This window comes from Melospiza melodia, chromosome 9, assembly GCF_035770615.1.
Source record: "Melospiza melodia melodia isolate bMelMel2 chromosome 9, bMelMel2.pri, whole genome shotgun sequence".
Classification (NCBI taxonomy): Eukaryota; Metazoa; Chordata; class Aves; order Passeriformes; family Passerellidae; genus Melospiza; species Melospiza melodia.
The window spans coordinates 22657344-22680345 of NC_086202.1; the positions used below are offsets into that span (position 1 = coordinate 22657344).

Consider the following 23002-nt stretch of genomic DNA (forward strand, 5'->3'; position numbering starts at 1 on the left):
AATTATCATTGACTTACACATCACGTAGAGCATGAAAGAAACATCAACCTCATTAAGACACCTTTCCAAATTCCACATAAGAAAGAGGCAAGATACTATGTGTGTGTTGGTATGTGTATATTAATGGAATAAAGAGCAGTACTGATTATCACCACAATAAGAATTCAATTTCTATTGTCAATTCATGTGTAGAGTATCTGTTATATTAAAACTGAATCTGCACCTACATTTTTCATTCTATAAATACTCTGGACTTTAAAATAAGCACTTTCCTATAGAGATCCAGGGTGAAAAGGTGTTTTCAGATACCATAAGTTTGTACAACATACAGTGTTTTTCATTAGTTTTACTGATATAACTATCAGTATTTTGGCAGTTTCCCTAGGAATATTTACCACTAAAACAATCTTGGATGTATTTATTTCCATTTCAATATTTTTTATTTTATAACCTGATCCCCACTTCAAATATACATTTAGCTATGTAGCTGAAAGACAATACAACTGGGTCTGAAGTCTGTCTGCTTGAAACAAATATGTTTAGTACAGGGTTATGGAAAATGCATGGAAAAAAACCTTTTCTCAAGACATATTTTTAATAAACATAAATGCAAATATTAATTTTATGGTTATTTGGTACTCTAAATATTCTCTGTCTTCCCAGAAGATACAGCTTAACCTAATGAGTTTTAGTAAGAGATGATAAGACCAACATTGAAAGATTACTCACTTATGCAGAAAGACGATTTCTACATTGACATCATCCCTATCCTTGTGCAGGAAGTCCTTCAGGAAGTTCGACACACTTTCAAGTGTTATGTGACCACAGACAACTATGTGCCTGTTACAGAAAAATCAGAGTTAATTTTGCAAAGAAGGTAAAACAAGCAAGCAAGCAGAAATGGAAATGATAACTTATTGAGAAAAAAGAGCATTAGTCTCTTCTTGGTGTTTCTCTAGATCCTATTCCACGAAGTCAGAGAAGAAAAATACAAATTACAAAAGGTTTTTGCAACTGCAAATACATCCATGTACACACTATCACCTGTAAAGCCATTTGCCCAGGTTGTATAACACATTTAACAATAAGTAGGATCAGTTATATGTATGTTTATGCACTGTATTAACCAGTCCCTTTCAAAGTCATATTTCCTCATTTTACACATCTTAATATTTTTAACTCCTCTAATCAGATTTACTCTTTAAATTTTTGGGTTATGACAGCCAGTCTCCCTAAAATGATTCAATATTTTTCTATAGTTGAAGCAAACTTGTATGCCAAGGAAGGTAATGCAAAGCTTTCCAATTACAGGCCACAAGTGGCAAGAAATCTTTTTCCTACCATAAATCCTAGAGGGGGAGTACTTTACAACATAAAGTCATTGTTTACTATTATCACTTTTTTGGCAAAGCAGAGTGTGTTAAACCTTTATTTTGAAATATGATAACTCCTTTTACATGAGTACTTAGACACCCCTAGGACTCAAATGTGATTTTAGAAATAACAACAACCTAAAATTTCAATTGTTTCATTTGAATTAACAGGCAAGAAATACAAGTTTACAAGAGAGTCTGGCCATGCTAGTTTGTATTTAACATAGGACTCGATACATGAATGTTTATTGCTAAACTTGCTATTCATAGTTTCTGCTTTGCCTTTTTTTTTTTTTTCTTTTAAACATAAGTTTTAGGCGCAGTAAATGTCATTGGACTGCAAACACAAAAATCACAAAAACACAAGTGAAAGCTTTTCTGTTTTATGAGATGGTAAGCACAGTATCAGAAAACAAGACACAAAATAAATCAGGTCAGCCTTTCTCCTCTGGCCAAGGGGTGCTCTGGAGGTTCCTCTGGGAGCTTTGCAGCACGCTGGGTACAGGGGAGCACCATGAACTGCCCCCACCAGCAGGACTCTGCCCCTGCTTCCCTGCTGCTCACCTGCCTGAGCTGCCAGAGGTGTGCAGGGGCAACTTAGTGCATTGTTACACATAAAGCAGCAATGGAAAACCTCAGGAAGCTTCAGATTCTGAAGAGATATTTAAAACCTTAGTAGTTTACTTGATGTGAACTCTGAACAGACTGTTTGGTACGCTACATTGCACTAACATACAGGCAAGTTCTTTCTGTCTGGTGGTATTCCAGACTTTTCCTGACTATAAACCCATATAGCATCAAAAACTCACCAAGTCCCAGGGAAATTATAAACAGCATCTAAAAATAATAATTTGTATTCCTTATACTGTCTGTGCATGTTTTCCAAGACGACTGATTTTGAACTATGGGTATTATTTTCTTCAAATGTCTCCATCTATTACTAATTAAGAAATTGAACTTTCCATCTGGATAGCTTATAGCTTTTGATAGCAGAAATAATTCCTGATTGTAGGGGAGGTTCTTTGTACAGATCCAGTGCTTTTAGCTTTAGCTGGGTCTCTTACTGAATGCTCTCCAGATACACTGCATTCCCATGGAGAAAATTTATTACCTCCCTGGCTGATTTCACTTCATGTGGGTACTTCTCTGTCATTCTTTTTTTTTAATTAGAGTCCACATTTTAAAAGTATGGCTGTGCAACCCAAAATATTGTATAGCAGAAGAAATTATCAATCAGAGTATCAGAAGATTACAAGGTAATTCATGCCCTCAGATACCTCCAGAGGGTATTTGCTACAAAAAGCTCCTGCTACAAGCAGGTGCATTTGGTACAATCCTGTTATGACGCTCCCTGAGTAGGGACTCACAGCAATCTGCTCCAGGGAAAATAAAAAAATTTGGCTGCCAAAAACTCTTGCATTTGGGTATCAGGACTAATTGTTTTTGGAGTGTTAAAAGGCATCTGCACTGTGGTTTCCTTTTATACTCTGATTTGGAGCTGGACACAATCTATTCTTCTCTTCTTTGCTATTCTTATACAGTGCATGGCAATGTCCTAAACAGTGACTGCAACAAAACCTCCTGGATTTCAAAGAATATTTTCTGACAAGATACTTGCATTAATTTTTGCTTGAAAACTCCCACCAAAAAAAATGCTCCTTTAACATAAGTCATATTTTTGCTTAGAAGTAAAATAAATTGAAAACAGATTTCCTACTTGCCCATAGAGAGTTATTAGGTGTATTATTTAAGAAAACTTGAAGAGTTTATATTGGAACTTATAATGTTTCAATCTGTCCTGTACATGATTTGAAGATTTATAACTTCCTCTGTTTGTTTTAGTAACCATTGTATTCACTTTTCAATTTTTTTAAACACTCATTTTTTTCATGCACTGAGAAAGTAAAGCCAACATAGTGGATGTCTTTTGTTTTCTGCAAAAGAGTTGGTTAGTAGAAAGACACACAATTAAGTTCATTTGGTCAAGAGAAATATCTAACTTCTGCATTAAGCTTTTCTTTCTGAAAAACCTCAGTACATTATTATTATTTCTTTTTTTTACTCTTTAAAAATAAAATCTATAAATTCCCTTGCCATACTGAAAAACATTATTTAAGAATTTAGACATTTTTATTAGTGATAGGTATTTGGGAGGACTAAGATTTTTTTAAGTAGGCGTTGTCATTGGTACACATATCAGATATGAAACTGGTTTAATATACCAGTGGGAATCCATACTGTATGATTGTGAGGCTGCAAAATAAACCTTTTACAAAGAATCAAAAGCTTATCAGGAGCCATATTCTATCAACAAAGATAGGCTAATTCATCGTCTCCATATATATTTAGCATTCTCAAAATGAATTTGATAAATATGAAAAAATATGAAAATATTTCAAATATGAAGAACTGGCACAGATGTACACAGTTGATTTGAACTGTGATTCTACATAATTGGAATTCTCTATGATAACTAATTTTTCCCACCCTAGTATTGACATAATGATCAATTTACTAAAAATCCTCCAGCTTCTTATAAGGTAAACAAATATGGAGACAGAAAATACAAAGCTACTATGGAGACAAACTGTTTCAGTAAGGAACACAATAAAATGAGCAAAAGTTAAAACATCTAGATTTTTGGCATGAGATAATTGAGAACATACACTTAAACCATGTAAATAGCACTGTAAATGAAAACAGATCCACTCTGAATGGGATTCTTAAAAAAGGATCTTTGCATGGCTCTTCCTTCACAGGACACAATACAAAATGCAAATCTTTAGCCTGTTTATTTTGCAAAAAACATCCATTTTATTGGAATAAGTATAAAGAACCTGAAAAGACTTACTCCAACTAGTCTATTTTAATAAATCAACAATAACAAATACAAAATTCTTTTCAGTATTCAGTTGAATACTTGGTGTTCACTTGTCAAGTAACTAAAGGAAGTGGGGTGCATATTGCTCTAGATGCCTCTATAAAATAATGATATTTATATCAAATACATATGCTCAGATCTTTTCATGGTATTTCTGCTTAGCATTCTGCTCCTTCCTTCATTTACTGACCATCTAAACTCTTTATATACCAACAACAGGCTGCTCTGTTTGAAGCAGGCAGCAGCTTGTAAAGTACAACAGGTTTTGCTCAAAGAAATGATGGATGTCAGTCACGTTTTCTTGCTAAAAAAAAAAGTCAAAAAACGTCAACAGAGACTGTATATGTGGTCTGCTTGTTTATCTATCAGTGATATGCACTCTTAAACATACCGGTTTACAGTACATTTCTAGATGGTTGTGCTTTTCATGATTTACCAAACATTACTCAGGATTCTGATAATTCACCTCAAAACTTCGTGTGTGTTTTTGTGTCTTTCTCTTATTTCAACATAAACTGCCCTCTCAGATTAACTCTGTTAGAGTAGTAAGTGCTCTGCAGCCACAATCTGAAGTGCTTCCCTTTCTTTTTCACAGAAGATTTGAGCCCAAACACGATGGTCCTCTAATAATATCTTACGAAGCCAACGTGTACAGTAGAAAAATCATTAAAGTGTAAGCTAATTTCTCAATCTGATTCTCCCATCAGGCTCTATAAATCTCCTAGTTTAAAGGAGACAGAGTATATTAAAGGATATAGCAAACTGACTGTCAAGCAAGTTTATCATTTTTTTCTCCTGCAACTGTCCAAAAGTGGATTTTTATTATTCTCTTTATTCCTGAAGGACTAAAAATCAAAAAAGTGTTGTAGTTACCAGGAAGTGTTGCAGAAACTAAAATATGTGTGAACATTAAAAGTGCACAAGCATATGGCCATACTGTCAGAGGAGATGTAATTGAAGTATGTGAAAACATATCTCAAGTACCTTTAATTTCTGTAAATTGGACATGATAGCTTCAACTGTCAGCTATTTAGGAACCAGAGTGTGTTTGTGCTGCTGATGTGCTTAATTCTGACATGAAATATCTTTTCTTTCCACCAGGTTCCGTGCCTTTGGATTCTCCCTTAATTCATGAATAAAGAAAAAGGGATCAGGTAATACCAGGAAGCCCTCAGAAAGCTCCATTCAGTATGTGGTGCACAGTATGTGGATCGCTGGAACCCTACTGGATCCTACAGCAGATTAACACAAACAGGAAATTGTTCATGTCAGGCATTTGAAATTTCATCTGATGCAAATATTAAGTCACTTTGTGACCAATACAAGAGTGCATTTCAGCTCCTTTAATCCAGGATAAATAGCACACTTCTTCGTTTAAACTACACATTAGAGCTTTCATCCAAGTCTGTTTGCAATGGCATGCTATCCTGCATGACTCACTCTGGCCTGCTTTGTTTAAACTTTGCTCAGCTACAGCTAGATGAACTTATCTTGCATTTTTATGATCATGACCTAAGGAATTTTGCAATGTTTTTCTATAAACCAATTTAAAAGTTAATATTCTTTCTCTGATGCACACTTCCAAATCAGCCATAATAAAGTGAAAGTACAGTGATTTGTTTCTTATAGGGTCTGGATTAGTGGGGACTTCCACTACAGCTTAAAATGAATATTCATTCTTTCATTCAGTCTGAATGGCAATATTATTTAGAAAAATTATTTATGAAAAATTTTATTTATGAAAAATACCACAACATTTATGCACAACACATGTCTATCACCAGAAGACAAAAGTGAGCAGTTTACTATAATCAGAAGGATAAAACTACTGAAGAGCATGCACAGGGAGCCCGTACTGGAAAGCTTACAGTTAAATGCAGGGGCAATCTACACCTCCAGCATTAGCATCTCACTTGCAAACAGACCTTAACTGACTGTCCCAATCCCTCCAAACCCTGGATTTCATTTTTGTAACATTTTGTGGGGCAGATACCACACACACAAGCCATCCTGTTTTTACTTATGAATTCAACCGAAAGTAGTTTCTAATAAATACATTGTTTTCTCCCATTATTACTCATTTTCAAATCACCTTACATGTTTTTTAAGTGCTCAATGAGTCAAAAAATAATTAAATCCTTTGTAAGCAATGCAGGAGGTTAGGAAAGGATCTTCATACTTTTGAGCATTTCATCCATGAACCGAGCCAGTGCATTTCTTTCCACAAAAATAATCCCAAAATGTCACAAGCAATTTTCTGCAACAGAACCTGATTGAAAGCAAGAAGTCTCTAAAACTTGCTGAACAATTCATCACTTCTGCCATCTCACATTACACAGCCTGGAATGCCATATACTTTACAGTTTGTAGAATATGGTAGATCAGCAGATGTATAAACCAGATTCAGTCTTTCTTGGGTCAAAATTTGAACAGCATCTACTGCTATTTGGTGCCAAACCCAAGAGGGTTTTTCAAAGTTTACTCAGAGAAAAGGAACTTTTAAAACTTCAACTTGAAACATAAAGAAGCGCTGTTATTGTAGGAGTGGAATGTGGTATGAGACCTCAAATATACATTTTAAATTCAAAATGTTCTTATATGTCAATTCCCACATTTCCCTTCTTACTTTCAAAAGAATGGATATAGTTGAATATGCACACAAAATTGAAAAAATGAAGTTTTGCCTATTTCTTCTATCTGTCAGTCTATTTAACACTCATCAGATTTTCTTTATCACTAAGTGAAATTTCATTTAAAAAAGTGGGATTAGAAGAATGGCTAGCAGATGGGAAATAGAGACACCCTTGGGATCATAATGTAATCCATGTCACATTCTCTTATTACATTCTCATCCCACTGAAAAAATAATATCTTACATATTGCATCAAATTATTTAATATAAGAATTTAATGTCACTTTCTTTGGAGCTATGCCTCTCATTACTGCAGCAAATGGACCTTTTCTTTGGTTAAGCCTAAACTTTTCTTTTTTCTAATTTGTAATGAAATTCAAATGTCTAATGAGTTCAATATGACCTGTCAACTTGAATTATCTGTTTTTCTTTCTGTTTACCATATCTATCTGTCTACAGTTTTTATTTTCCTCTGTGAAGTTTAGTTATTGAATCCCATGTTTCCTTCTGGAAGGAATTTCTAACAGATGATTATTCCTGTTGATATGTTGATGATTTGGTAATTTATGGCTTGTAAATTTAAGAAATCTGTAGAAATCTCTGGGAAACAGAGCAGACCATGAGAGAAGAGAAACAGGAGGTTCTAATACCTTTTACAGTAAAGGACTGTGATTCCATTAAAACGCATTTTTAATCTTACACATTAACTACAACAATGCCTCTGGATAACTTATTTTTACATCTTTTAAATCTGTAATGAAGTCTAGCATGAACCCGTACGATGGTGGCAAAGCCAGCAGTTTATACAAACACATGCAGGGCCCGGAATGGGCCAGGCTGGAAGGGAGCACAGCGGCTGCTCCGGCCCGAGATCCGTGCTCAGCCGGCTCCGGGCTCGCTCTGCCACACCCGCCCAGGCAAAGCTGCCTTCTGCCCCCACAAAGACTCTGCATCGGATTTGATAGCAGGATTGCATAAAAAAGACAAAATAATTTAGTCCATGGAATTAGAAGTCATCAATTCAATGTAAAGTCTGAAAAAATCAGGAAGTTATCCAGGCTGAGTTCATCAGTTTACAAATGTTCTTTCCATATGCTTTCTAAAGCTTTGTGCATGCTGATTTATAATAAATTAATATCTTCAACTGGAAAATATTTCACAGAGTTAAAATTCAGTCTGATTGAATGCACACACAAATACAGAAATAGAACAAGAACAATCTTGATTGAAAAGTAAATTAGTAAATACAAAATAAATTTTGTATAGATATATTGGTATAGGTATTTTGGTATAAATGCAACAGTAAGCACTGCTGTTCATTTAAAAGCTGAAGGTGAAACTTCAATGAAAGACTATGAAGACATTCCTGTTTCTTAGAAGTCTCTTTACAATAATATTATAAAGCAGAAATTATAACTCAATTTAAAATCTAAAAAATTCCCTTTGGACTTTCACAACTAAATGAACCTATTATCTCGTAAGTTTAACCAGTGATAACAGTCTACAAACTACTTTTATTTCTAAAGTTTCTATGTATGGGTCTCATCTAAAACAAAAATAAGGTTCTTTATTATGCAAAATGAATCCTGTATAGTTTATGATCCTCTGGGGACTTCATTGGCTGAAAAGCAAAATGAAATGTAAGCTCAAATTTGATGTTTGTTATTTCTCTTCTTTAGTTAGTGAAGTTTGTATCAATAATTTTTATGCCTACGTTCTAGCTCCTTTATAGTTAGAATTCCATGGCAAGGCTCTCCGTAGTATTAAAGTCACTTGGTGTAAAACTCAAAACAACATACATAATCATACACTGGTTTTAATTTCTGACCTAAATGTTTAATAATCATGTTATTACACACTGAGTTTAGGAGGCAACATGTTGTGCTGTTTCCTGGCACAGCTGCTAGCTGGGGTTAAACCATGACAATATATAAACAAATATATAGTTGTAACAAAGCACGACAATAAACACATATAGAGATGTAACAAAGCAGAGTCCATGTACTGGGATCATAATGTATTTTGTACAGAGTTAAAAAGTACACACATTTTCTGTTTCAAGGGCTGAAACTATATCTTTCACCAAAATTCAGCTGTTTTCATACTGGAAATGTATTTAATCTGGAAACTTTCTGACATTAGAAAAAGAACAACTGTAGTTTCTCATTACTTTTGCTGCCAGAATCTATGCTTGGTTGCTCAACTAAAGACCTTATACTGCTAATTACTACCACATGCCCATATCCCAAGCAAAGGAAAACTTACTGGTTCTGACAATCCATTCTCTCAACACTGAATTCCAAATGAAAACTTCAATTTTGGCCAAACATAACATTTCATCAATCTTGTTCTACTGACTGCAAAAGCAACATCAAACAAGGGGTCCTAATGGCTTTTTACTGTGCAGTTCTCAAGCTTAGATTCTCTGATGAAAGACCCACATGAGCAAAGGACATCTTTAAACTACTTAGTAATTAATAATTGAACCAGAAAACAATGCAAAAAGTAAATTGAACAGTTTTTATGCTGATGACAGAGATGAGTTTCAAGCAATAAATTATATGAGCAGTAGAGATCAGCAGAGAAATCACTGACAGAGTGAGATAAAAACAAACAGTGCATACAAAGAAAGACCAAAAAAAAAAAAAAAAAAGTGAAAAAATAAAATTAAGCACGCCCCAAAGCTAGCAGAAGCCTGTAATCTGAAGCTGAGCTTTTCAGGATGTGGGGTTCTGACTGAAGATCAGGTCCAAATTTAGAGACATCTGAGCAATGCTGGGTACTAGTGACAATGTAGAAGGGGAGGAACAAACCCTGTGTGCAAAACAGGTTTTTAACCAGATTGCCCTCTGCTTTAACTCTTTTAGAGCTCTGAAAACAGAGAGATACGTTCTAAGTTTGAAAAACTTCTTTTGAGAAAACAAGTATGAATATAAATATGAAACTGTTCTGGCCTCTGTGACAAATAAATATTTTGGGAAATTAACAATACTACTCATTCCCAGAAATAAATCAAGGCATTTAGTTTGTCTAGGTAAGTGATGAAAGTTTCCAGCATCAGTGTTCACAGTTTACCTAAGACATTTGAGGGTATCTCAATAAATGCACATATTGAAGTTTCCTATCTAATTGCTTGAGTATTATTGAACAAAAAATAGTATAGTTACATTTACTTTTAAAACTTTGATTTATCTAAACAGTGATACAAAAAAGTGCTCTAGAATTAGCTCTCTGGGACATTTACAGTCTTTGTGCTATACAGAGAGGAGCAACAAACCCATAATCCACTTCAACAATACGTTGCATGGGTGATGATTTGAAAGGAACAAAGTAAAAAATATCTTCCTTAAAGTAGGAAGGACAATTCATTAAATAAATTTCTTGCAGTACTTTATCATATGAAAAGGACTCTCTGTATGACTAGGCTTTTGGGGCAAATATACTCTACCAGTGGATGTCACAATGGTACGTAATGAAATGAAGGATGGCGATCTCTATATGGCCAAGGACAGCTAGCTCAGTAAAGGCTTTATCTCAGCATGTCCCGGAGCTGGGAATGCCAGAAAGAGCTAGCTTTAACTTGGTCAAAAAAACAAGCAGGCTTTCAATAGAAATGTAATGAGGTAATGTGGTCCAATAAAATTTAACCTTTGCCACCAGGTAAAAATAGTAGGTTTGGGTTTTTTACCATACTGTTTTGATATTAAGGTTACTGCCTGCTCTTCTTCAGATATGCTTAATGTGATACAGGGAAGAGAATTGCTTTAAAATCCCTGGTCACAGATTCTAAACTGAGAGTTTGCAATACCCATGGAAGGTCAGAAAAAGTTGTATGAGATCTGAATCTGCTGGTTGAACATGGAGAAACAAGGCTCTTAGACTTCTTACATAGTCAGTCCAACCAAAAAAACTGGTAAATATTATCTCCTATTTTGCATCCAGTAAAACAAAGTTTTCTTAAGAACTGAGTTGTCTGAAGATCATGCCAATTATCATGGTCACTTAGTTAAGAGACAAACCTCACGATATTCTGATGCCCAAAATGGTGGAGTGACAATTCACCCTTGCTGCAGAAGTGAACTGCATGTGTAACTGCAGTACTTTTTACAAGGTGTGTCAGTGTACTCTGAGTGGAATCCAGGCTCTCTTGAAGAAGGGACAAAATGTTGTGACTTGTACCATAGCACAGCCCAGGTCTCTAATTACAGTGTGATAACTCTCCAGCGGTAACATCTGATGTCAAAGAACACAGCCTCGCAAGCTGTGAGTCAGCTGTTACCACCTTCAGGGGCTCTTTAGAGTCCCACAGCCACACCTGGTCTTTTTGGACTTACTTTCTGCCTCGGGTTGAGTTAAAAGTTCCGCCGTATTTCTTCCGATTAAGGATGAGAGCAGCAATTTCTGGCACGTAGCGAGCAAACATTGCCTACATGCATGAAACAAAAACACAAAAAAAAAAAAAGAAAATGGCATGCAGAGAGTGTTCTACTGCAGCAGAGGCAGCAGAGCCTCTTGGGATACTTACTTTCTTCCACTAACCGCACTATAGGAACCACCATATTTCTTGCGGTTTCCTATTAACTCTATGATTTCAGGGACGTAGCTGGCAAACATGGCCTAAGAAGAAGATAGGAGACAGAAGAAAAGACTAAAAAGAGAGGCCAAAGAAAGGGGGATGATGAATATTTTCAGAAGATATATATTTTTAAGATCTGAAAATGCAAAAGAAGTAGATCTATGCAGTTGTTTAAAAATAAAATTTAAAAAAAAAAGAAAAATTTCTTATCAAACAAAACAAGAAGGCTCAATGTAAAAGTTGATATTGGAGAAGGTACACACCTTATAAATAAAGAAAATGGTCAAAAGAGGAAAAATGGACATGTAAAACAAAACAAGAACAAAATTACTTCAAACTTGTATCTAGTCACAAAAACCAGTTTTGTCTATTTGTTCCTGAAGAGGGGAGGGGGAAAAAACCTATCCAAGCCCCACTGTAAAAAATACCAAAGCCAAGTATTATCATTACTGTCACATTTCTGTTTTAAAATACAGACTTTTCCCCCCATTCTAAGAATTTAAAAGAAGAAAAAAAAAAAAGATTAAATCAGGGGTCATGTCCCCATCAAGAAACAAAAAAATCACCCCCCCCGCCCCCCAAAAAAACTTTTCCAAAAGTTCTGGGGTTTAGAAGGATTGGAATAACATGTGATAGAAAAAAGGTTTTGAGGAGAAAATAAAAATTATTCTGCCATGTTTTGTCCAACAAACAGCTTCCTTGTGGCTGGATACTTCGAAGAGCTACTGCCATTTGACATGATCTTAGTCTTCACATGTCAATAAACAGAGATGAGAATGCATATATGTAATCCTCATACATATCTGTGTGTGTCCAATATATGGCATTCATAACCTTGGTTATATACACAGCACCTCTGTGAGATGCATGTATATGTGAAACCAATGGACGAGGGTGAGGTAACAATATACAGATGTGTGCATGGGCACAACAGACATTACAAGTCACCCACATAGCATTCACCTTGTGCAGGGTAAATACTAAAATAAACTTGGCTAGTTTAGAGAACATTGCAACAGGTGTAATAATATTACTAGCACTGACAAGTAATGGAAAAGTTGGCAAGACAGACAGTAACTTGGGCGCTATTCACATACAGGACAAAGAACATGAGAAATTGGTGTTATAAAAGGATAAGCTCACAATTAACGTGATAAATTGTGAGCTAAAACTGTACTACATGACATGAAAGGATGTTTGAAATTAAAGGGAGTGTGGTTTGCCATCATCTGGATCAGGCAAGCTGCTCTTTAAGGCAGTCCAAAGCCACAGTGTTTGTTGGAATTCTGGGAAGGAACACAGAAGGGTGGGTAGGACCTCTGAAACCGCAAAGTGCCTTTAAATATCAATAGCAACCTCCAGAAATGCTCTACAGCCAGTCACTAACAAGTAGAGGACTACAAATAACATTCTATGTTGAAATATTAAGGCACTTCATATATTCACATGCATTAATCATTTAAATGGATTTGAAAAATTCTAATTCCGGACTAATTCTGGACTAATTTGACAAGCTCTACCAAAATATTTATCTACAGGAAAAAATGCATATTAAACATAATTTAATGTTTTATAATTAATTTTTGTTTAATAATCCAGATATTATTGTTCCCTTAATTACAACATTGAGATATAGAGGATCAAGTTTTAAGGTAACTGGAGTACTAAGAAGAACATAAAGAAGAATTTTTACCAATCCCCCAAGGATGAAGAAGACCATGAAAAGGCGACCAAGGGTTGTTTTTGCATAAACATCTCCATAGCCAACGGTGGACATTGTAACCATCAGCAAATAAACACATTCCCAGTATGTTAGCGGTTGATTATTTTGGAAATTTTCCCATGGATCCCCTGAGTTCTCCACCTACAATGTACAAGAAAACATATAATGAATTATATTAATTATAACTGACTCTAATTAACCTCAAATTAACTCTACCCATATATGCACGTGCCTTTGTGTGTATATAGATATATATTTGGCATATAATACAAACTCTGAATGCTTTCCTGTGATTTATTTTCATCAAATACAGAACCTGACCCTGTGCCAAATAGAGCACTGCAGTTCTTGTGCCAGTATATACAGCCTTGCTACTCAGATCATTTATGGGAAGTATCTTTTCCAGGCACCACTAAATAATGTAACTTACTCATGTAGTTTGGTAAGTCCATTTATAAAAATGTGTTCAGAATATTTTCAGAGTAAATCTTAATTTTTATGCAATTACACTCCTCAATGTTTTGTTTTAAAAGATTATGTTTCCATTGAAGGCATTACTGGCACCTTAAGTGGAATGCTACTACTTTTTCAAATAGCCAGTCACCATAAAGATAAAATTATAGATTTGTCAGTGGGAAAGGAGTGTGCCATCTAAAATTTGCTCCATAGTAAGAAGTTGAAGTTTGAGTATTCCTACAGTGGAATAGAAAAGCTTTTGTTGAAAGCGAAGGAAAAATCCTAGAAAACAGCATTCCCTTGCTCTAGATGTAGTATTTAAGGGGTGTTGTGCTGTTTGGTAAAAACTAGGAAAAAAAGGTATTTTTTTTAGACCAAAACGCTACATTTGCTCAGACGAGTGTAAAAATACGACTCTACGTGAATGAGAAATAGACCATAAATTAAAACACTCAAAACCTCTGTGCATCTTCACAAGGGCGACCATGAGACGACTGACCCCGCAAGAAGAGGAGGAGCTGGAACGCGCTCCTGCCCGGCGGGATGCAGCTTTGGTGCGCCGCCAGCAGGGGGAGCCGCTCCGGCCGAGCGCCGCTCGCTCGGGCCTTCCCGGGCGGACAGCGCCCCCTGCTGCCGGCCCGCGCCGCTGCCGGGGCACGGCCGGACTGAGCCCCAGCCCCAGCCCCAGCGCCAGCCGCAGCCACAGCCCCAGCCACAGCCCCGGCCCACCTCCTCGGGGACACGGGCGGGGCTCAGCGCGGGCAGCTGGCATGCCCTTATCGCGGGGAGCCGGCACGGCTCCTTATTGCGGGGAGCTGGCATGCCCGTATTGCGGGGAGCTGGCATGGCTCCTTATTGCGGGGAGCTGGCATGCCCTTATCGCGGGGAGCTGGCATGCCCTTATCGCGGGGAGCTGGCACGGCTCCTTATTGCGGGGAGCTGGCATGCCCGTATTGCGGGGAGCTGGCACGGCTCCTTATTGCGGGGAGCTGGCATGCCCGTATTGCGGGGAGCTGGCACGGCTCCTTATTGCGGGGAGCTGGCATGCCCTTATCGCGGGGAGCTGGCACGGCTCCTTATTGCGGGGAGCTGGCATGCCCTTATCGCGGGGAGCTGGCATGCCCTTATCGCGGGGAGCTGGCATGGCTCTTTATCGCGGGGAGCTGGCACGGCTCCTTATTGCGGGGAGCTGGCACGGCTCTTTATCGCGGGGAGCTGGCAAGGCTCTTTATCGCGGGGAGCTGGCATGCCCTTATTGCGGGGAGCTGGCACGGCTCCTTATCGCGGGGAGCTGGCACGGCTCCTTATTGCGGGGAGCTGGCACGGCTCCTTATTGCGGGGAGCTGGAGTTCCTCCTTATTGCACTCTACCGACGGGTACGGCGCTACCCAGAGCAGCACTAAAGCAGCTCGGAGCCCGCGGTCCGGCAGAAAAAGTTAACCAAGTGTTTGCAAATGCACTCACCAAATGTATGAACCCAGCTGCTGTCAGCCACGTGCTGATAAATATAGAGCACAGATTCACTAGCTTGATGGAATTACTGGAAATAAACAGAGCAAATAGGAGCTTAGACTAGAATTTGTCACATATTTTTTAGAGGTACCTGTATACAACTGCAAACTTTAGACTCAAGAACCTGATGATTATTTCCCAAAAGGAAGATTCCCTAAAAAACTTATTCAAAAGTTTATGTATAATATATGTTATTTTTCCTTTGGAGAGTTCATATTTTCATCATTTAGATAGCTTGAAAAGAAAGTCCCAATGAATGGGAGCAGAAAGCCAAACAGAAACCTTAGCTACATCAGTAGTCAAAAACAAACTACTAGAAATAAATAATGCTTTTTCACAGATAATCTGGTTGCCTCTCAGTTGCACTCACCTCTTCATTTTTCACTGCTATACACTCTGAATTATTCACATGTAAATACATAAAAAATACATGAGAAAATTGATTCTTAAATTAAAGAGCTAAGGTATTTCACAATTCCTGTGTAAAGTCCTAAGTATTTTCATATTATTCTGCTTATTCCTATGGAACTCTTTAGGGAAAATTCACATGAAAGTAGAGTATTTCATATTTCACACTCACAGTTTTCTCTAAAAAAAGAAAAAAGTGTAATTTAAACCCACCAAAAACATATGCAAATGCTTTTTAGTCACATTGAGTAGTATTTTCCCTATTCTAACCAGAAGGGATTTTGAAACAAAGACCTCGCTCAGTTTTGCAGGAAAACACCATACTCTAAAATCTTCTGGAGGAAATACAAATAAAACCTGCTCTCTCTCTTACAAAAATCACTGTCCTAAGAAGGATATTCAACAGTAACATCAGGAACTGCTGTCCATGTATGACTGTGTTTAAACAATCTTACCTATTCTTGCTTTTGTAAATATTTATAAGAAGGTAATGCCTCAGAAAAGACCCCACAATTATCCTTAAAGCAATACATTAAAAACTATAAAAATTGAAAACAAAATCGCTATCATTGTTAGCAGTAGTAATTTTTTGGTAGAATTAATGATTCTGTTTATAACACTTTAAGGACAATAAAAATGCATCCTTTTCTGAACAAAATAACCAGTACAATTAGCTGGTACAGGTCCTTAAAAGATATTTTAAAAGTTACAGTTAGTAGACACATGGGAGTACAAGAAATAGAATATGACTGGTTAATATGACAGACGAAAAGAATACTGTATTCAAAAATAAAATAGCATATCAGCAGTCTTGTCATTAGTGTTCACCAACATCAACATACTCCCTATTTCTCTCTTTCTTAAACCATGGTTGATTAAGCTCCCTATTTTCTTAGTGGTAACATTCATTTATAGCACAGGACCCTAACCAATGAGTTCCCAGATTAAACAAAATCATAGGAGTGATGCTGATGCAAAGCTCCATTATCAAAGGCTGACTATCATCCTTCATCTGAGCTTAGAACACAAGATGTTCCTGATAAAAAGTTATGTGTCTGTTGGTCTCTTCATATCACTGTAACACCCATTAATAGTAACTATTTACATGACTTCTTTGGTACATTTTATTTTTGAAGATTTATTAAACACTGTGCCTTGTCTGTCCTCTATGAAATACTCCCCGTGTTTCTGCCAGAGTCTAAATATAGATGAAGGATTAGTCATAAACATTTTCTCCCTCTTTAAGCTCTTTCCAACATCTGTGCAAAATCCCTTACTGTGAGCCCTGCTTAAGCCCCTGAAGATTTTTTTGAAAAATATTAGAAAAGAATACAGTTTTCCACTGAAAACTCTGAAAACTGTAGAATTCAATTCCATAAAACATGGGAACAAAAAGTCTTGAGTGAAATACATTTAATTTCAAATTAGGGAAACTAACGGGTCCTTGGCAGAGTACAGTCTCTTAAAGCGCCACTGTAAAATTTTGCTTTGTCTGACAGGATCTTTTCAAATATACTCAGCTTTTTTTCAGATATTCTAATAATCACCTAACACTTTACTAGTCTCCTTGCAGTCCCTGGTTTTGCATTGTGCACCTTCTTTCACTGGATCCAGCTTTTGGAACGGCCTTTCTGCTCACTGTGTAAATAATACACATTCCTTTAATCCTCATATCTCAGTCAATAATTCCAGGAGTAATTTTCATTTAGAGGTTACGGTAATTTTTTTTCTTACTGGAGAAAAGAGAAAAGGAGGAGAAAATTTCCCTGCAATTGCACTAAATATTAAAACCATAGTATTGCCCAGTATACTCTATCAATTATTTCATCTTCGCATTTTTTTTTTTATTAGTGCCAAATGCACTGAAATGCCTAGGTCAAATTAGTTCCATACATTTTCATATAAATACATATCACCTCAAACAGAGAAGTCTTCTCTTTTGCTGAATTTTTAAATAATAAAAAGTACTTTTTTCTCCCTACTTTATTTTCAGAGCTAGTAATGATATACTGAATTTTCTATCCCAATTCAACAATTCAAGGTCTGTCATTGACTCTTGGTCTTTATGTTCACAAAATTCATAAAATGTCAAAAAATTCACTAAAACCTTAGAAGTGGACTGCAAAAAATGCTAAAATATTTTAATTCTAGAAGATTATTTTTTGCCATCCCTGAGCAAAATAATGTTGCATTGGCAGGCCAAAAGCATATAACACTCTATGAGTCTTTAAAGTAATAATAAAGGTCTAAGGCCACAGTATGTAATTGAAATCATTGATTGAATTTAGGGAAGTAAATTTTATTTAACTAATACTAGATTTGTTTAAACTACTAGTTTAACTGCTCTAACTTGTACAAATTTTTTAAAGATTGTCCATCAATCACAAGGGCTCAGCACACTTTATTTTTTTAGGAAGCAAAATAATTCAGAACCAGAAGTTCTCAATTTAAGAGTATTGTGGTACTGTAAATAGAAAATGTGTGCAGCATGTGAACCGCAGTTACGATGGTACCTTCAGAATACACTGAAAATTTCTCATTAAAGGTAGCAGTAATAAATGAATTTTCTAGGTTGCTGCTTTCTAAAAGCTAAACTCATAGAAATCATTAAAAGAAACCTCAAGCACTTACACAATCAAATTTATGTCAGTTGTAACTAGAAACTCTTCTAAAACAAATTGCATTCTGTTAATTTGTTTTAATTTGACACATCCATTAAAAAAAATAAATGTTTTGTGAACATTATTCAGGTCATTTCAGGTTAATAAGTATGGCAACAAAGAGAGCAGACATGACTTTCTGTTGCATTACCAGGAACAGGGAGAGACATAAAAAACTGTTTTGAGGCAGTGACAATTTTTCAGTTAAATAAATGATGTTAGTGTGAACTGCTAAAAATGAATTACCTGACTAAACTGAAACACTCATATAAGAAAGTTTTACTTTACCGGCTTTCACTAATCAACATTTGAGGTTTATAGATATTTTGGAAGTTGTATAAATAATCACAGAGATAATGACATCTAATATAAGAGTAAATTCTGCCCCAGAGAAAGGCTATTTCAGTGAACAGGTCAATCTTAAATAAACCAGCTCCAAGTACCTTGAAAGTGATTAATGCACATTTATGGATCTGGAATTTCACCAAATCCCCCAATACTGAAGGGGCTATTAGCTTTTATCCAAAATCTCTGAGTTTATGGGGCTTCTCTAATGACTGCCATTTCTTATGGCAGAGTTGTTCCGCATATTAAATCTTATTCTCCATTCCCATACTGAGAATTCTGAGCTATGGGACCTCACCTTACATTCTTTGATGTCTTTGTTTGACCAGAATTGGCTTCCTTCCAGTAACTAAAGACAGATAGTATGAGAATTTTACAGCACAGAGAATAGTTTCAAGGTTGGTTTAGGGTTGAAGAAATAGCTGTTTACTGTGAACCTCTACAAATTTCAGTACCTATTTTCCTATTGCTACAAATTATCACAGCAAGGAATGGATTTACCTGCATATAAAGCCCTCACAGATCTATAGCAACCACTGCAGAGAGGGGAAGTTTTCAAAATGGAATTGATTTTACAGTAATTATTGGAAGCTGTGGTCAATACTTCCCCTGCAGCCTTTTAGAGAATGATGAAAAACAATGTGTCTTCAACTGCAAGGCATGGGAAGGTTTCTCCTCATTTCCTTCAAAATGATCTTTTGTCCAAAACTGTGCTTTTCCTGCACAACATTGATGTATTAATAGGCCAAAGGTAAGCCAGAAGGTTAATTGAAAAATTTTAATTATTATATGGAAGAAATACTAAGGACAATGAACACAATATAAAGATAGCTCAGTGTAAATTTAATGATTTTTGATGTGAAAAAAGATGCTCAGTTCAAAAAAACTGGAAGAGCCACAATGAGAATTTCTCAAAATACTTTTTAACTGCATATTTTTTAATGAATTTTGATTTCAGGTTTTTCAAGACAGCAGAACACAGACTGACTATATGAAAAGAAGCAATGTTTAATCAGTACACAGCGATGTAAATAATTCTGCTTTTAATTTATCAACACATAACCTTGCTCGGTATTTCAAACATAACAATGCATCAGTTAAAATGATGACATAGCAAAAGATGCTGTCACTGACAAATCATTCATCAGCAGAAAAAGGCTTAAAAAATAGATAACAAGTGCAGGGGTTTTTCCAGAAAAGAAAATCATATGTTACTAGGGCCCCAAATCAAAGCTATTTACATTCTGTCACCAATTAACTAAATCAGCATCCAAGAAAAAGTCTTACCTTGTTTTAAGTATATTCAGAAACTGCAAGATTTCTGAAAACTGTATCAGTCTAAGGGCTCTTAAAAATCTTAAACCTGCAGTAAAAGAAAACAAAGTTATAGTAAAGAATAATTCAAGTTGTAACAGCATATCACAATGACAGTGATCAATTAAATCAAAACAGGTAACATACAAAATGTCAAATACCTTTAAAATGCTCTTCCATATTTAATTGTTCAAGGATCCTTAACAGGTTTTTTCAATTTTTTTTTTAAGTTTATTTCCCTAATAACAGGTTTATCCTACCAGAAAGTGTTAATTTTTGTAGGAAGTAATGGAAGGAGACACACAGGCTGAAAGCTGAGGGGGAAAAACCTCACTGAGGTTTCTGTTGGCAGCTGCAGTGCACATGTCCTTCTCTTTCAGGCTGTCAAAGACACAGGCAGGTCTGATTTTGCTTAGTGAAAAATAACAGATCATGGGCAAGAGATCTGATAACCTGGATAAAGTAGACTGTATATGCCTGATTAAATTTGGTAAATCTTAATGACGTAAAATCTTTTATAGTGATAATGCTCCCTATCTCCACTCTCGTTTCAAAAACCTCATGCAGGAAAACAGAGAAATCACACTTTTTCTCTTGAAAATGGCAAATTTACTACAATTCTTTCCATCAGTCTATAACTACGGGAATACATTACATACCACTATTTTTCAAAAAGCATTTTTACAAATAAATAGCCTTTTTTTGCTGAAATCAGATTGCGTGCATAGCAATTCCCAGACAACTAAAAAGTCAGTAAGACAAAGAGTGTGTGTGCAAGAGAAACTAATCGAGAAGATTAAGGGCTTAAATTATTAAAATAGTCTTATGCTGATAGTAAATGATTTGGCTGCAGATCTTTGGCATATGAATGAAAGTACACTCTGTACTGTACATATGCAGAGCTTAGAAAATTAAAGTAAAGCATGAAGGATAATTTCTATTAGAGAGTACAGCCAGGAGTTACATAAAAGTTGTGTAATGTGATATTGCAACTGTAACAAGAAGGTCCAGAGCAGCTTCTTCTCATAGATTCTCTTTATTGACATCTGTTTTACCCAACTCCAGTGCAGGAATCCACTTTTTATTTCTAGAAACTTAAGGAAATACTGATCCTGGCAAACATATAAACCTGGTCACAGCTTTCATCACTTCACTGGAATAAGAGGTTCCCCTCAAGCAGAAAGGTGCATGTGGCGAGATGTGTTTATATCAAGAAGTTTTTCCTGCAGTATTATTGGACAGTTGTTAAATAAAATATTTGCTCTTATATTTTGCCTTATTAAAACTCCTAAGTAGTGTTAAAGTACATTCCTGTCTATTATATGGATATAAAGTTTCTTTTTAATTACTGACTGTGGGTAACTCTGAAAATTAATCACAGCTTGCTAAATGGATTCAGGGACCTAAATGAAAAGCAATAAAATGAAGCTTAACAATGCTAAATGTCAGATCCATTTGCAATTAGAGAATGATAACTTTGGATCACATTGCTGAAACTGTGAGAGACACATCCCTCTGCTCCACTTCCAGGAGTTCCCACAGTTGTTACTCCAATCCAAAGGATGTGGTTAGACAGGGAAGGGGAGGATCCTTACTAGCAACCATAAACCTTCCAGCTCTTTTTCATTCAGCTGCTTTCCTCACTCTGCTCCCTATAAACTTTTATGAAACATGGCTGGAGTGAAAAACACCCTGCCTCTGAAATGTTTATCACTGCATCTGAAGCTAATGGTAAGATCATTGCTATGTTTCACAAAGAAACCTGAGAAACATCTAAGCTAGCAATAAAAGCTCTATCTCCAAATCCTTGTAAGGCTTAAGTTATATTTTAATAGTTGAGTCATCATATGATAGATGAAAAATACTATGGATTCAATGTGTTTTTTGTGGAATAAGAAAATCATTATAGGTGAAGTCCTGCATTTGCTGCAGCCCACACAATTATTAAAAATTTCCTTCAAGAACAGAATTAGGAAAAGCAAGAACAAATCACTAGAGTGTTTGCTTGGACATTTAAACTACAAAATATGGCTGGCTTTCAATTATAAAAGCCAAAGCAATTAATACATGGCAAATTAATTCTTTCCAGTATACTGAAATTTCCTTGGCATGAACAGATTTCCTATTATATTCCTACATGTATTTCATTTTATGTGATTTTCACAGAATCATACAATAGTTTGGATAGGGACGAATTTTCAAGGTCATTTTGCCCAACCAACCCTGCAATGAGCACCTAGATCAGGTTTTGCAAAGCCCTGTCTGGGGCTTTGAATTGACCTTGAATTTTTCCAGGGTTGGGGCATCTATCACCTCTCTGGGCAACCTGTTCCACTGTTTCACCATGCTCATGGTAAAAAAAATTCCTTATCTGTATTCTAAACAGCCCTCTGTTATATTGAAACCATTACCCTTTCTTCTATTGCAGCAGGTTCTGCTAAAAAGTCTGCGCCCTTCAGGCGCTGAAAGGCCACAATAAGCTCTCCCCAAATCCCTCTTTCCTCCAGGCTGAACAACTCCAACTCTCAGCCCTTCCTCACAGAGAGGTCTTGCATCCCCTTTTTTGTGCTGAGTGCCCCAGAGCTGGACACAGAGCTGCAGGTGGGGATCCCAAGAATGGAGAAGAGGATAGAATTTCCCCCCTTGCCCTGCTGCCCATGCTGCTTTGGATGCAGCCTAGCACACAATTGGCTTTCTGGGCTGCAAACTCCCATTGCTGGCTCATGTCCAGCTCCTCATCTCTAGGTACCCCCAGTCCTCTGCAGGGGCTGCCTCCAACCCTTTCCTCACCCAGCCTGTGCTGGCACTGGGGGCGGCCCAAAGGCAGGTGCAGGACCCTGTACTTGGCTTTGCTGAGCCTGAGGAAATGCCCACAGACACACTTCTCACACTTGGCCTGGTCCTGGATGGCATCCCGTCCCCTCAGGCACCCCAAGCGCACCACTCAGCTTGGTGCTTCCTGCACACCTGCTGAGGGGGCACTCACACCCACTGCCTCACAACTGAGACCATGCCACCTCTCTCAGGGCTATCCCCTCACCGAGAACAGAAACAGTCGATATTTGTTTGTGTGTCAAAAATAGAAAGCAAAATTCACTCATAGGAGCCGCAACAAAAATTTC

General features: G+C 36.7%; 1 protein-coding gene across 19 annotated transcripts in view; it reads right to left on the minus strand.

The window, feature by feature from the left end:
• KCNMA1 (potassium calcium-activated channel subfamily M alpha 1) overlaps positions 1 to 23002 on the minus strand; it is a 402334-nt gene that overhangs the window by 133888 nt on the left and 245444 nt on the right. For all 19 annotated transcript variants that reach the window (XM_063163853.1, XM_063163852.1, XM_063163851.1 and 16 more), the window contains exons 6-10: positions 19854 to 19929; positions 15106 to 15181; positions 13156 to 13326; positions 11412 to 11503; positions 730 to 840 (exon numbers count right to left, since the gene is read on the minus strand). In XM_063163853.1, coding sequence (XP_063019923.1) covers positions 730 to 840; positions 11412 to 11503; positions 13156 to 13326; positions 15106 to 15181; positions 19854 to 19929 — 526 coding nt within the window. The remainder of the gene's footprint in view (positions 1 to 729; positions 841 to 11411; positions 11504 to 13155; positions 13327 to 15105; positions 15182 to 19853; positions 19930 to 23002) is intronic.